The sequence below is a fragment of the Typopeltis vanoorti genome, chromosome 9 (assembly GCF_054136105.1).
Source record: "Typopeltis vanoorti isolate ZY-2024b chromosome 9, IOZ_Tvanoo_1.0, whole genome shotgun sequence".
Taxonomy (NCBI): Eukaryota; Metazoa; Arthropoda; class Arachnida; order Uropygi; family Thelyphonidae; genus Typopeltis; species Typopeltis vanoorti.
The window spans coordinates 73908781-73923645 of NC_143557.1; the positions used below are offsets into that span (position 1 = coordinate 73908781).

Genomic DNA, 14865 nt, shown 5'->3' on the forward strand with positions numbered 1-14865 from the left:
GCAGTGTCAAGTAGAGTAATTTGGGCAAATATCAGAATGGAGAACTGGACAATGAGACTTATTTGTGCCTATGGTCCCACAGAAGGCTCTACTAAGGTAGAAGTGGAGAAATTATTTGAGGCTCTAGAGAAAGCTACTGACACAATGAAAAAGGAAAAGTTGGTCCTTGTTGGGAATCTAAATAGCAGAGTAGGAAGTGATTGTCAGACATACAAAAATGTTTTGGGAAAAATTGGAGAAAAGAGCAAATCTAATAATAATGGCAAATATCTGTTGGATTTCTGCTCAGGACATGGACTGGTTATTACTAACACCATGTTCCAACATAAAAATGTGCATAAATTCACAAGGAGAGAAGAGGCAAGGAATAAGAAAAGCTTCATTGACTATGTTATTGTTGATAGTGATGTTTTCTCCCTGGTGCAGGACACCAGAGTGTAGAGAGGATTTGAAATTGGAAGTGATCACTATTTAGTCTTGAGCAGAATAAAATTGAATTTCATATTGAAAAGAATGACATGTAAGAAAGTTTTAAAGCGAATAAAAGTTGAGCAGTTCTCAGATGTGAACTGCAGACTAAAATACACAAACATTATTGAAGAAAAAATGAAAGAGTTTGAGAAAAGAAACCAAACCTTGGAGATTCAGTGGCAAGGCCTTGAAGAAAACCCTGATTGATTCAGCTAGAGAGGCATGTTGTCTGCAAGGATAGAAAAATCAGAACTCCATGGTGGACACAGGAAGTTAAAGAGGCAGTGAAGGAAAAGAAGAAAGCATATCGATAGTTCCTGGCAAATAAATCAGTTTGTGCTCTTAGAGATTACAGAGACAAATGTAAGAAAGATAAACAGTGTGTAAAACTAGCTAAACAAAAGTCATCGGAGGACTTTGGCAAGAACATAGAAAATAAATATCAATCATGGGAGGACTTTGGCAAGAACATAGAAAATAAATATCAAGGTGGCGGCAATATATTCTGGAGGTTGTTGAAGAAGCTTAGGAATGGAGGAAAGAGTGCTGTAAAAGGAATTAGAGATGATAAAGGTGACATGAAAACAGGAGAAAAAGATATCCTTGAAGTATGGAGTAATTACTTGGAAAAATTGCTAAATGAAACAAGCAATGATGAAAAACACTGACCAGGCATGCAGTCAGGAATACATATTGATATTTGAAGTAGAAAAAGCCATCAAAGGCTTGAAATGTGGAAAGGCAGCAGAAGTAGGTGATATTCGACCAGAAATGCTGAAGTATGGTGGTATAAAAGTCTTACGTGGCTGTACTAGATTAGTTCAAAAGGCCTGGACAGAGGGACGAATTCCCAATGATTGGAGTAGAGCTGTCATAGCACCCATATATAAAAAGGGAAATAAAACAATGTAAGAATTACAGAGGTATTTCCCTACTGAGTGTTCCTGGCAAGATCTATGCATGTATACTTGAGAAACAGTTGAGAAGAATTGTGGAAGAAAAGCTTGGTGAAGAACAAGCTGGATTCGGGCCAAATAGAGGCTGTCATGATCAGATCTTCACTTTATGACAAATAGTCGAGAAAGCATGGGAATATAACAGAGATCTATATTTAAGTTTTGTCGATCTCGAAAAGGCATATGACAAGGTGCCAAGAGAGAAGCTATTCAATACACTACAGTTATATGGTGTCGATGGGGCATTATATCAAGCAATACTTAGTCTTTATTTGAGTTGTAAGTCAGCAGTTAGAATTGAAGGAAGTACAGGAAGATGGTTTAATGTTAAATCTGGTGTGAGACAAGGATGTACATTATCCCCTCTGTTATTCATTATCTATATGGATCACATTATGAAGGAAAGTGGTATTAAACATGATATCGAAATTGGAGATGTTAATGCCAGCTCTTTGCTTTATGCGGATGATGTTATACTTCTAAATAAATCCGCTACATTTTCAATATTTTGGTTTAACCAATAAGAATACAATTTGGTCGGCTAAATCCCAAATTGCCAGCCCACTGCCAGGTTGGCAGCAAAACGACCCAGAGGAAGACCAAGATATAGGTGGATTGATACGGTACAAAGTGCTTTAGACGATAGAAATATAAGATCTGATAATGTTGGAGTGTTGACAAGTAACAGACTGATTTGGAGGAAAATTGTAGATAGGAAGTTAGTAATGATATAATTTTTTTTTCATGTAGTACTATCATATCCTGTACACCCCTTGAGAGTACATGGCAGGAATTTGATGATGATGATGATAAATCCGCTACAAATCTGCAAGATTCTCTGACTAAATTGAATAACTCTTGTAATAGATATGGTATGAAGGTAAGCATAAAAAGACAAAGACAATGAAAATAGGCAGAATCATTGAAAATGTCAACTGTGTTGTGAATGGAGAACCTGTGGAATAAGTAAAACATTTCAGCTACTTGGGCACGATTTTTAGTGAAGATGGTAAATTAAATATGGAAATAAACAATAGAATCAATAAAGCTGGTATGGTAGGAAGTCAATTGAATAAATTCATATGGAATAAGAGAGAAATTAGTCGGAACACTAAATTAGCTGTATACAAGACAGTGTTCAAACCAGTTTTAACTTATGGATCTGATAGCTGGGTCAGAAGTAAAACACTTGCCCAAAGACTAGAGACCGCAGATGTGAGAGTCCTGAGAAAGATTATAGGCGTGAACAGATGGCATCAATGGCAATATCATATTAAAAACGAGGATATTAGGAAAGAACTTGACATTGTCAGCATCCAGGAATGCGTTATTAGAGCTAATCTCAGGTGGTATGGTCACTTAAACAGAATGGGTGAAGAAAGATTAGCAAAACCAGTGTTCTCTGCCAGGTTGGCAGCAAAACGACCCAGAGGAAGACCAAGATATAGGGGATTGATACGGTACAAAGTGCCTTAGACAATAGAAATATAAGATCTGGTAATGTTGGGGTCTTGACAAGTAACAGACTGATTTGGAGGAAAATTGTGGATAGGAAATTAGTAATGATGTAAATTTTTCATGTAGTACTATCATACCCTGTACATCCCTTGAGGGTACATGGCAGGAATTTGATGATGATGATATGAGAATCAAAGGTCTTGGATTGGATTATCTCATCAAAGGATATTCCAGGCTACCAGGATTCCTGTGAGAAAGGGTTATATGTGGAACTATGAGGCAGGTGATTATAACAAACTCAGAAGGCAACTTGCAGTGATATCATGGAATGAGGAATTGAATGGGACGGAAATAAATGCTGCTTGGTATTTACTCAGGAAGTATCTGGCAGAGGCAATAACCGAGTATATTCCAAAGGTCAGGAGATTAAATAAAATTGTGTGAAATGGATAACTGAAGAGGTGGAGCATGCAATCTAAAATAAAAAGGCATTGTGGAGGTGGCACAAGATGAGTGGAGATAATCAGTTACACGAGGAGTACTAGGAGCAAGCAAGGAAGGCGACTTGCTTGGTAAGGGTAACAAAAGTGCAGTATGAGCTGCAGTTTGCAAATAAGGCTAAAAGAAATCCTAGGGAGTTTTTTTCAATATGTGGCCACTAGAAGAAAGAGTGATTATGGGAGGATGATTTTGGTCAGTAATAATGGTAGAATGATAACCTCTGAGGAGGATATAGTACAGTGTTAAATGAGCAGTTCGTTAAAGTATTTCATCATTGTGAATGTAACAAAGCAGAACTTTAGCAGTGGGAAGAACCACTGATGTTGAGTGAGTAGGAGGTATATGAGGAACTGAGCAAACTTGATATCAATAAGGCCCTAGGACTTGATGGTATATCACCATGTGTCTTGAAGAAATGTTCCAGGGAGTTAACAATAGTTTTAACTTAGATTGGCCCAAGTTTCAAAGGAGTAGAAAGAAGGAGAAATCATTCCACTTCATAAAGGGATGATAAGACTAAGGCATTGAATTATAGTCCAATATGGGTTAACAGCAGCAGTTTCCCTTTGGACAGCATGGGTTTGCTAAAGAAAGATAGTGTTCTGCAATCTGCTTATAACAAGGTCACCAATGCATTGGACAAGGGACGATTACATACACAGTAGTGTATTTAGATTTTGTAAAGGTCTTTGACAAATTGCCACATGGCATGCTGGTAACTAAATTGGAATAGATGGCATTGAATTGGAGATTAATGCATTGGGTTGGAGATCAACTATCTGATAGCTATCAGCAAGTTGTTTATTAGGAGATATCCCTCAAGAGGAAAGTCACTAGTGGTGTTCTGAAAGGGTCTTTTGGGACCATTGCTGTTTAATTTGTATATAAATGATACTGGGAAGAGTTTAAATGGTAATATACACCAGTTTACAGAGGATGCAAAGTTGGGAAGAACTATGAGGAGTAGTTTGCAAGGCTACAACCATGATGTTATAGCCTTGCAAATGGACTTGAATAGGCATATGAATGGGGCTACCAGTTCAATGTAGCAAAGTATAAGGTTTTAAAGTATGAGAAGCACAGATAAGATAAAATGCATATAGGTGTACAAGATATCCCCACATAAAATTTGTGGGGATATCTTAGAGAAAATAAATGATCTGGGTGTGATGGTTGATAGGGACCTAAAATTTCAGGGGCATTTTGCTAAAATTGTGAGGACAGCACAATAGACTGTGGTAACGATGTGAATAACACTGATGTGTAGAAGGAAGGAAGGATGTTATGATTCCATTGTACAAAGCATTGATCAGATCACATGTGCATTACTGTGAACAGATTTGGTCATCTGGTTTTCAAAAGGATGATGAATTGTTGGAAATGGTTCAGAGATCAACTAAGTTGGTTTTAGGTCTCTGAAAGGTGGAGTATGAAGATAGACTGAGAAAATGCAAATTGCAGAGCCTGGTTGATGGAAGGAGGAGTGGGGGGACATGATTGAGCCAATAAGTTGGTAAAAGGCAATTACCAAATTAATGTGCAAGAAATTTTTCATAGAACAGCTGGAGACAGGGTGAGAATCCCCAGAAGAAGTATAAGGAGAGTGTAAGCAAGAGCAAAGGGGGTGAGGAGTAGGTTTTTTTACTTGGAGAGTTGTGGGTGATTGGAATGCATTGTCTGAAAGTGTGGTGAGTGCAGAGACAGTGAATCCATTTAAGTAAAGATATGATCAGCTGTGCATATGAGAGTGAGACCTTCTGTGATGAGTCTCTTGACTCCATGGAGATCTAATAATAACAATCCCATCTACATGAGTTTGGTGCAAAGACTACCATGTCTAATTATTGACCTATCAGTATCTCTGGCATGGTGGTGGAGATTTTGGAAAAGTTGGTAAGAGATTGTATACAGAAATGAGTTGACAGAGAATCTACAATTTGCAATGAACACTATAAGTTTACTTAGGGAAGGTAATGTTTGAGGAACTTGCTTACATTTCATAATGTCATGGTTCAGTTATACATGGGAAATGGTTACACCATGAAACTTTTGGACTTTGCTAAAGCTTTTAACAGGATTCAGTATGGAAGGCTGTCGCATAAGCCGAAAAGGACTGGATTATAAATTACTAGTCTGAATAAAAGGATGGATGGGTGACAGATAATCAAAAAGTGGTGTATGCAGGATGTGAGTCTACAAGATTTAAGGTAACTGTGTTGTATTGTGCAAGTGGTATTGTACCCCAAGGATCAGTATTGGTCCATTGTCATTCATTCTTTACATTAATGATGTGAGGAAGAATTTAAGGTAACATACAGCTATTTGCTGATGATGCAAAGATAGGCATGGTAATCAGGAATGCAAGTGACATGAAGTACTTGCAGAATGATTTCAATAAGTTGGAATTGTGGTCATGTGAAAACTGTTGTTGCTTCCATGGTAGTAAATGTAAAGTGATGCACTTTGGTGTAATGAGATAGTCATTGGAAGGATTATGTGAGAAGAAACTGATCAGGCTAGGGATCTTGGAGTTTTAGTAGATATGAAGTCATTTAACGTTAGTGTACCCATTTCTTGTCCTGAAGAAGCCAGACAGACTTTAGCTGGTGAAACTTGTCGACGATTGTATATATTTATGAAGAACTATTGTCCACTAATAAATCCAAAAAGAAAATTTCTCATACATAAATTAAACACCTTACAAAACTACTATATTTGGAAGAAAATTCTGAAAAACTAGTAAGTTTTTCAGAATTTTCTGAAAGCCCTAGCAAGTACTTGCATTTAAAACAACACAGTGAATTTTAATAACGTATATGAAAAGGAGGAAAACACCAAAGCATTAGAGATGTCTGCTGTTTTCAATTCCACCAACAAAATAATTATAGAGATGTGTCTATTAACTCTTCATCTCATAGCAATCAATTAACTGACATCCTTATTAGAATTGCTTATTGATAAACTGAACTAATGCTAAAGTTTAATATCTAGATCTGATTACATCAGAGGTTTGCTTAGGGATGAAAGTTTATAACAGTATATCTCATTATTTCATAACTCTGAGGAAACCCCACACAGCTTATAAGGAATGATGAGGAAAACTGATGGTTTCTGAAGTGTCCAAATCTTTGCTATCTCACATGGTTTTTCCCATCCCATTCACTCAGTATTCAGATCGATATCTAATAATGAGATACAAAAAACCATATTACAATTTCTGGTAATCAGTGAAATGATAACATGTATAGGTACTAGATGTGCAAATTGATCTTATTTAATTTAAAAAAACAAATACATTTCGTTAACAGTTAATTCATGTTTATATATAAAAACTGAATCCTTGGATTTAGTTTTTATATCACTTATGCTCTATAATTCCTTTAGTACTCATTTCTCCATTTCCAAGCTTTCTCAGTAGCCTCCAAAAAAACTGACACTTATTTATGATATTTATTTTCTATATTCTTTCCAAAATCTTCTGTTTAGCTATTTTTACATATAACTTAGTTTTTCTGTTTTTTCTCTATTGTCTAAGAGCACTTATTAGCTTTTTTTATTTTATAGACAAAAAGGAGATTTCAGGAGATTAAAAAGTATTTAATTTAAACAATCTCGACATAGAAACATGAAAATTAACACACAAATTTTATTTATTTTTTGAATTAAAATAAGATCAATTTGCATATATTTTTCTCTAGTCTAATCTATCAGAATTGAATGAGTTATTGAGCAGTTTGCAAGGTAGACTCTCTAAAATTACCTCAGTCATGAGGTGTCTGTAAATTCCATGCATTCTGGGCCATAGCGTGTTTTGCATAAAGGCAAATCAAACTCACTGTCCCAGATTTTCCATATATTGAACAATTAACTCAGTCCTAGTGAAAAAAGCTTGGTTCTTCATATTTCTGAAGAGGTACATCCAAGTCTTTACAATGAAGAGTGGGCTGTGTCAATCTTTTGATATATAATAGAGGCAATGATTTTGGTAAATATCAGCAAACCATTACTTTCAAAGTTTATTCTGTAATGTAAGAAGCTCTCTCTCTCACACACACACACATGTATAAATTATCTACAAAAATTATAAATTTGATGTTACCTTGTTCCTAATTCAGCTAATAAAAAGGCCTGTAGATGTCTTGGCTGCCTATGTAGCCTAGAAAATTAATTAATTACATATAAATAATGGGATTGTTTATGAACATAAATTATTAAATTCTTTAATACATGTGACAATTATCAATCACAAGTCCAAAAGAGGTTATTCCCATATGAAATCAGCTGACATATGTCTAGCTTTACAACTTTTATAAAAGTATCTTTTGTTTAAGTTAAGGGATATTACATCCCATATTGTTTCTTAGCCGAATAAGAAACTCAAAAAGTTTCATGCCGAATATAGAAACTATATAAAGTTCGGCGATTCCAAGCGTAAGCAAATACCTGGATAGTGCAGCAACCCTTGAAGATAGTGCAAGCTGAGGCAACTCATAGAAAGGGTGGAGCAAGCTCCGATCACTATTCTTGATATTTACCAATAATGTGAACTTAACTCCTAGGAGCTGTATTATTGTTCAACATTATGAGAGAAGGTCACTACCCAGACCGGTTTCGACCTTTTTTGAGGCCTCATCAGTGAGTAGGTAGACCTAGTTAATACCAAGTTTGTAGCGAACAGAACTTACATCCCTTCTATGAGAATTGCCAAGAGGTGTCCTATTAAATTATTAATTATATTGTTATGGGAATCAAGACCCAGGTATTTCCAATTAATAAACTTTAATATGGGTGAAAGGTTCAATTTCATTCAAGATTTTAGAACAATTATTTATAGTGTGGATGTACTGAAGATGAAATCTGATTATTATTTTTGGTACACAGTTTATAGTCCATTTCAGGAAAAGGTTTTGTTTGATCTAAAAATAAGTCTGAAAAAAAGCAAATGAAATGACAAGACTAAAATAATTATGTCTATATTAAATTTTGAGGCAGAGTATTACCTGAATTCTACAGCCAAACAATTTACATAACACTATTAGAGAATGCATTGAGAGAACTGGATCATGAAACAATAAATTACTTCTCTCATATCAAGCATACACCCCACAGAATGGCTAGCCGATAATGGTAGAATGATTGGGAGAAGAGGGTGGGAAGGATATTCAAATGTTTTTTCAGCCAACTTTAAACAATGCAGTGGAGTCATACACCAAATGAAAGTTGTTTAGCACGTGTACAATAGGGTTATTTTCACTGCCCAAATATATGTAATCCAAAAGTGAAAGCGAGAATGGACAACTACTTTTGGGGTGGGGGGAGTGGGAGGCATCCTCCTTTTATTCTTAGATTCAATGACCTTCTGATATGATCAAGTAACTTGAATCTTATAAACCTAAATTTTTTTGCACAGATAAGAGTTAATCCTATCTTCATACTCTACTGTATGTAAACCCATGAATTCTGTGGCTGATTATTTTGCAAACTAACAAAAACTACTTCCAACAGTTTGATATATATCAAACTCTGGTTCTTTTCAACTCAAGTATAGCTGCTGTCACCAACCATGCTCCAGACTCTACAATATTTCAATACCACCTGTCACATTTTAATACATATCAATCTATCTTCTCTGTGTGCATTCAGTTCAATGACCTGCTTCCTTTTAGTTAATAATTATTTCACTTATTTTCATTTGTATTACAATTAATGAAATGTACATTCAAGAGATGCAAAGGATGCAATCATAATGCTAGCTGATTACATTATTACTACTTGCTATCAACAGTTATGTCCTGTTTACATCATAAAAATGTAGGTTCATGAACAAATTTTATCTGCACACCTTTTCCAAATACAGATCCCTGCTATAATATTAGGTTTTCTTGACAGCTTGCTTGCAATCATCTGATTATGTTTTGGTTGCCCTTCTTACCAGGTCATTTGAACTAAATAGTGTAGCCAATTTAAAACTTTTTATACATTTCAGCATATCTGGTTGAATATCATTTACTCCGGCTGCTCCCCTGCCTTTCCACGAGGTTTCTGATGGTACATATCAATATATCTCAATATTGATATGTTCTGCTAATTCACTTCTCAATATTTTCTATCACTTCTTGTTTCATCTCGCAATCGACCAAGGTAATTATTCCAAACAATCCAGAATATCTAGTTTTATGTCGCTTATCTATCTGATCCCTTTTATAGTATTCTTTCCTCCAATTTCTAAGTTTTATCAATAGCTACAAAATCATTTTGCTACCTTTCTACCAGTATTCTCATTAATTGTTTTATTATTAATTTCTCTGCAGAATCAAAACTCTGCAAACATGCCTGAATGGGAGATGCACTCTAACTATTGTTCCTATAATACTAATCATGCCTCTCCTTGAATTCATTCACTGACAAAGTGCAAATAATTACTTCTAGTAATCCATTCCAGCCACCATTCATCATCCTCTAAGCAAAAAACTAGTCCTAATACCAGTGCTAACCACACTTTTACATAATTTCCAGTGGTTATCCTTATTCTCTCCCATCCTGGCATGTACTGAAAAAGTTGTATATGTCAATCCTATAAAACCCTAATAACATAATTTAATTTTTTCCACTTGGTTATACTATAAATTAAAGATGCTAAGAGGTTATATTTTCAGTTTTATCCTTTATCCAAGTGTGAGCAAACAAAATTTGTGCATGAAGTCACTTCACGACTAGGCTACTTGTATATAGAGGCTAATGAATTCACATCAATTGCCTTAGTATTCCATAATGTATTGCACATATCTTTACGGACATGTATAATGCTATGCATTAAGGGAAGGGCCACTACACAGACCAGATTTGGATTTATTGAGGTCTCATGAGTGGAAACCTGACCCAAAAGTGATACCAAGGTTGAAGTAATGCAGAAGTCATATTTCCATATACAAGAGGTCAAAAGGTGTCACTTCTTATTACTAAAATACTCTGGATTAGAGATATATTGCAAAGTTTTCCACTTGGTTATACTATAAATTAAAGATGCCAAGAAGTTATATTCTTGGTTTCATTCTTTATCCAAGTGTAAGCAAACAAAGTTTGTGTGAAGTCACTTCATGACTGAGCTATTTGTATATAGATGCTAATGACTTAACATTGCCTTAAAGGATAAAACCAAGAATACTTCTTGGCATCTTAAATTTATAATATAACCAAGTGGAAAAACTTTCAACATCTATCTCTAATCCAGAGTATTTTAGTAATAAGGTGTGACACCTTTTGATTACTTGTATGTGGAAATATGACTTCTGCATAACTTCAACCTTGGTATCACTTCTGGGTTTGGCTCCCAATGATGAGACCTCAATAAAGGTTGAAAACCAGTCTGGGTAGTGATCCTTACCATAATGCATAGCATTATACATGTCTGTAAGGATATGTGCAATGTATTACTAAGGCAACCGATGTGAAGTTACTCTACATACAGGTAACCCAGTCATGAAGTGATTTCATGCACAAACTGTATTTACTTATACTTGGATAATGGATGAAACCAAGAATATAACTTCTTGGCATCTTTAATTTACCCTAATAACATGTTTCCATAAAGTCCACAGATCCTCAATCTATCTTCATAGGAAGCAGTTTCACAGTTCTGCCACAGATGTGGTCTTATTAAAGCCTTATAAAGGGGAATAATCACCTTATCTCTGTTTGTTTGTGTGTCCTTCAACAACCACATAGAACTTCAATCCCCCTGCCCACAATCCTTACCCCAAATCCCTAGTCTCAGTTTCCTGCAGTTCAGAGTGCATGACAATACGACTGACACATTAAATGGACAGCCTTTATCTTTTGCCTATACTGCTTAGTCTATTTATTTCATCCTGTAGGAACGCTATATCATCTGCATTGACTATCACTCTTATTAGCTTGGGATCATCAGCAAACAACTGAATATTTCCCCTTGCATCATCTCCTATACATATCAAACAACAACAGACTATACTGAGCCCTAGAGTACACCACTAGTCACCTTTTCACTTAGACTGAACTCCTCCATTATTATTATGAGAGACCTCCACAGAGTCAAAGACTCATCGAGGCAGGCCACATACTGCACACACTAGCTACCATGCTTATTCTTGAATTTATTCACACTGCTTGCACTCACAACATCCAATGGCAATCCATTCCAATCATGCACCACCCTGTGAGAAAAATCTAGTCCTCACCCCCTTTCTTAGCAGCATTCATTCTCAGCTTCAGAGGATGCCCTCTTGTCCTTTCTCCACCCTCCATAAAATGAAAAATTCTATCAACTGAAATCCTGTATGACCCTTTCAGAAGTTTGTAAGTCTCAATCATATCACTCCTCTTTCTCCTGGTGCCTAGTGTCTGCAGTCTACAAATTCTCAATTTGTCTTCATAATCAATATTCCACAATCCTTTTAACACTCTCCTCTGCACACACACACACACACACACACACACACACACTCTCTCTCTCTCTCTCTCTACTGTATCAGAATCACGACAGAAACCAGGAGATCAGACCTGCACGCAATAGTCTAAGTGAGGTCTTATCAAGAGGCAAAATTGTTTGATATCTGCTCATCAAGCTACCCTTTTATCCAAATCAACTTTATTCCATCCCCATTTGTTTCAATTTATTCAACAGAATTCCATGTGGTATCTTGTCAAATACCTATGCAAAGTCTAGCAGTATCACAGTGTAGCTATTTCCTTTTCCTTTTAAGGCAATTGATGTGAAGTCATTAGCCTCTATATACAAGTAGCCCAGTCATGAAGTGACTTCACATGAACTTTGTTTGCTTACACTTGGACACAAAGGTCACAAAGTACACTCAAAGGTAACTTTTATAAATAAATAAAAAAAGAAAATTCAAATTATTAAGATGAGAACTACAATTCACAAACAAGTTGGTCCCTATAAAGTATCACATTCTCCATCCAGTCCTGAATCCTATTGTATACCAACTTCTCTAATAACTCAACCATGGCTCTTATCGACTAGCCGTCCGCACGGTTAGCCTACCTAGTGGCTATGCGCTTCACAACCATATGCCTGGGAAAGGAGTGTCCTAGGTTCGATTCCCGTCGAAAACGTGAGGAGCTTAAGGATCTTCCTCAGCCATAGCCAAGTTAGCCGGTCTTGGGCATGGACAGCAGGGTTTTTTCCACCAGTTTATCTGGGGTTTTTGATCCCACAAGCAGGTGAACTGTCCCCGTGAACACACCCGGTTCTACAGTCATAAATACTTAACCCTCCACGAGGGGGCTCAACTCGCCCCAGTAGGGACAGGGGAGAAATAGGGAGGAAACTCCATATGAATAAATAAATAAATTGACTAGCCTATAATTTACTAACAGCCTTGGAATGTACTTTATGAAATGCAACTATTAGTCCGCTTTCCACCAGATATATTCCTAGAATGGAAGTTTAAATTAAATGGTGGTAAAAAGAACTGCCAATTAATTTGTATGTTCCTGTGACACAAACACTGATATAATCATGGACATAATTGAGATGCTGATATAATCATTTTACTCAGACTCAAATAGTTGAGTCTGAGTAAAATGATCACTCATACAACTATTTTATTTGCTTCTGTTGCCTCCCTTGTCACCAGCACTCATTAAAGTCATTATCCTTCCACGGTCATTCTTTTACTCACCATATAACAAAAGAGCACTTTGGCCTTCCTTCCCTTACAGGTCAATCCTCTTGCTTGTGGCTTGTACTGTTCACAGGCTTGCTTATCTATATACCCTCTACAACTTTTTATTTTCCAACTTCTGCTTAATGATGCTGCTCATCCTACTTGCTAACCTAACATCTTTCTCCTCCAAATTCTTATGCAATGACACTGCTCTAAGCTGACTCCTCAATTTGTCAACCTGCATTTTAATTCTACATATAACCATTTACAGAAATTCTACATATCTGGCAATTCCCCCAACTCAGGCAGCATTACTACCATACCTTAGTTACTACTAAGTTTTCTGATACTATCACTCAAATTCAAGTTCCATCCATTACATTACCTCAGATAATTGTTATACAGTTCGAATTTATAATTCCATTTCTTTCTCTCCTTGTAACCATTTCTTCTTTTAATCTATGTCCCCATAGCTGATGTTCCCCACAATAATTACTCATCCTGCATTCATTATGTTTATTTGCCAATGCACGCCATCCACTTTCCCTTGTATCCCCTGGCCTATAGCAGCAACCACTATAAATTTCATCTTGTTGGCCTCTGCCCCACACAACAGACTCAAATGAACTGCATTCTGCATTCTTGTCATCATGATGTATTCCTATTATTTTTGTCTTCAATGTGTCTGCTATCAGTAAGAAAAGTTCTCCACCCATCATATCTCTGAAAACGTACTGCTTGCATTCAATCCCTATATAGTCTTCCATCAACTACGTCTCAATGATGCCTATAACTTTTGACCAAGCTGAACTAATGAATGCCAAAAACTCTTCTCTCTTATTCCAAATACTTCTGGCATTAGTATACCTAAATTGCAACATTCCCTCTTCATCTAACACCTTCCCTCACATCTTGTGTTAATTATTCCACTAAAGTTAAGAACCTGGGGAGCTACAATCAGCATCATGAGATGACTTTCCCACTTGCCCTAGGATGTCTGTCTCCCCCCGCCTGCACACACCAAACAGTACTTTCTCTGATTCTGCACTTCTGAACTCCCACAGAACAAAACTCTTATCACAAGATATCTAAAGCTGAATCAAATAAATCCAAACCACCTACCTTACATATGTCCTTTCATCCATCATTTAGCTACTATTTACAAACAAACTGACTTTCATACATTTTTTCTCAAGACACCTGCTCAATCACTTGCTAGGAACTTTCAACATAACTACTTTTCATCATGCATTATGAAACTTATGGATACAACTACTGTGTTAGAATAAAATTTAATATAAACCAAAATATATATTCGACGTTTCGGCCTTCACATTAAGGTCATCTTCTGGAATAATACGTATATATACAAAGAAACAAGCTGCACTACAATCTACATGGCATGCTAAAGTTACTGATCAACCATTAAAACTATTTGCCTGACCTCTGGTGTTTAAAAAAAAAAAACTTGAGTCGTGTATATAAAAAAGCTAAAGTCCTGTTATTATTATTATTATCTATTAGGTTTACAAAGCTAAATTAAGTGGAGAGTAACATGTTTATACAGAAAATAATAGATAAATAAATAAATAAAAATAAAAGTACTTATATAAGTATACATATAAATTGCAACAACTGTTATGGATAGTAGCCAATAAAAGATGAAAAACTGCTTAGAATTAATGCCATTAATGTTGAAAGAAAGGATACTTTCCATCATGAAATTCAGATTTTTCTATCCTTGCAAACTACTTCACCACATTCTTCCCTGGCTGAATATGTTTTCAGATTTTGCCATATCTACATAGGGCTTG

The 14865-nt window shown here is 36.0% G+C and overlaps 1 protein-coding gene across 1 annotated transcript in view; it reads right to left on the bottom strand.

The window, feature by feature from the left end:
- The window catches only part of eIF2beta (eukaryotic translation initiation factor 2 subunit beta), a 164654-nt gene that overhangs the window by 26097 nt on the left and 123692 nt on the right, over positions 1–14865 (bottom strand). The window contains exon 7 of the mRNA XM_090397454.1: positions 7486–7542. Coding sequence (XP_090253580.1) covers positions 7486–7542 — 57 coding nt within the window. The remainder of the gene's footprint in view (positions 1–7485; positions 7543–14865) is intronic.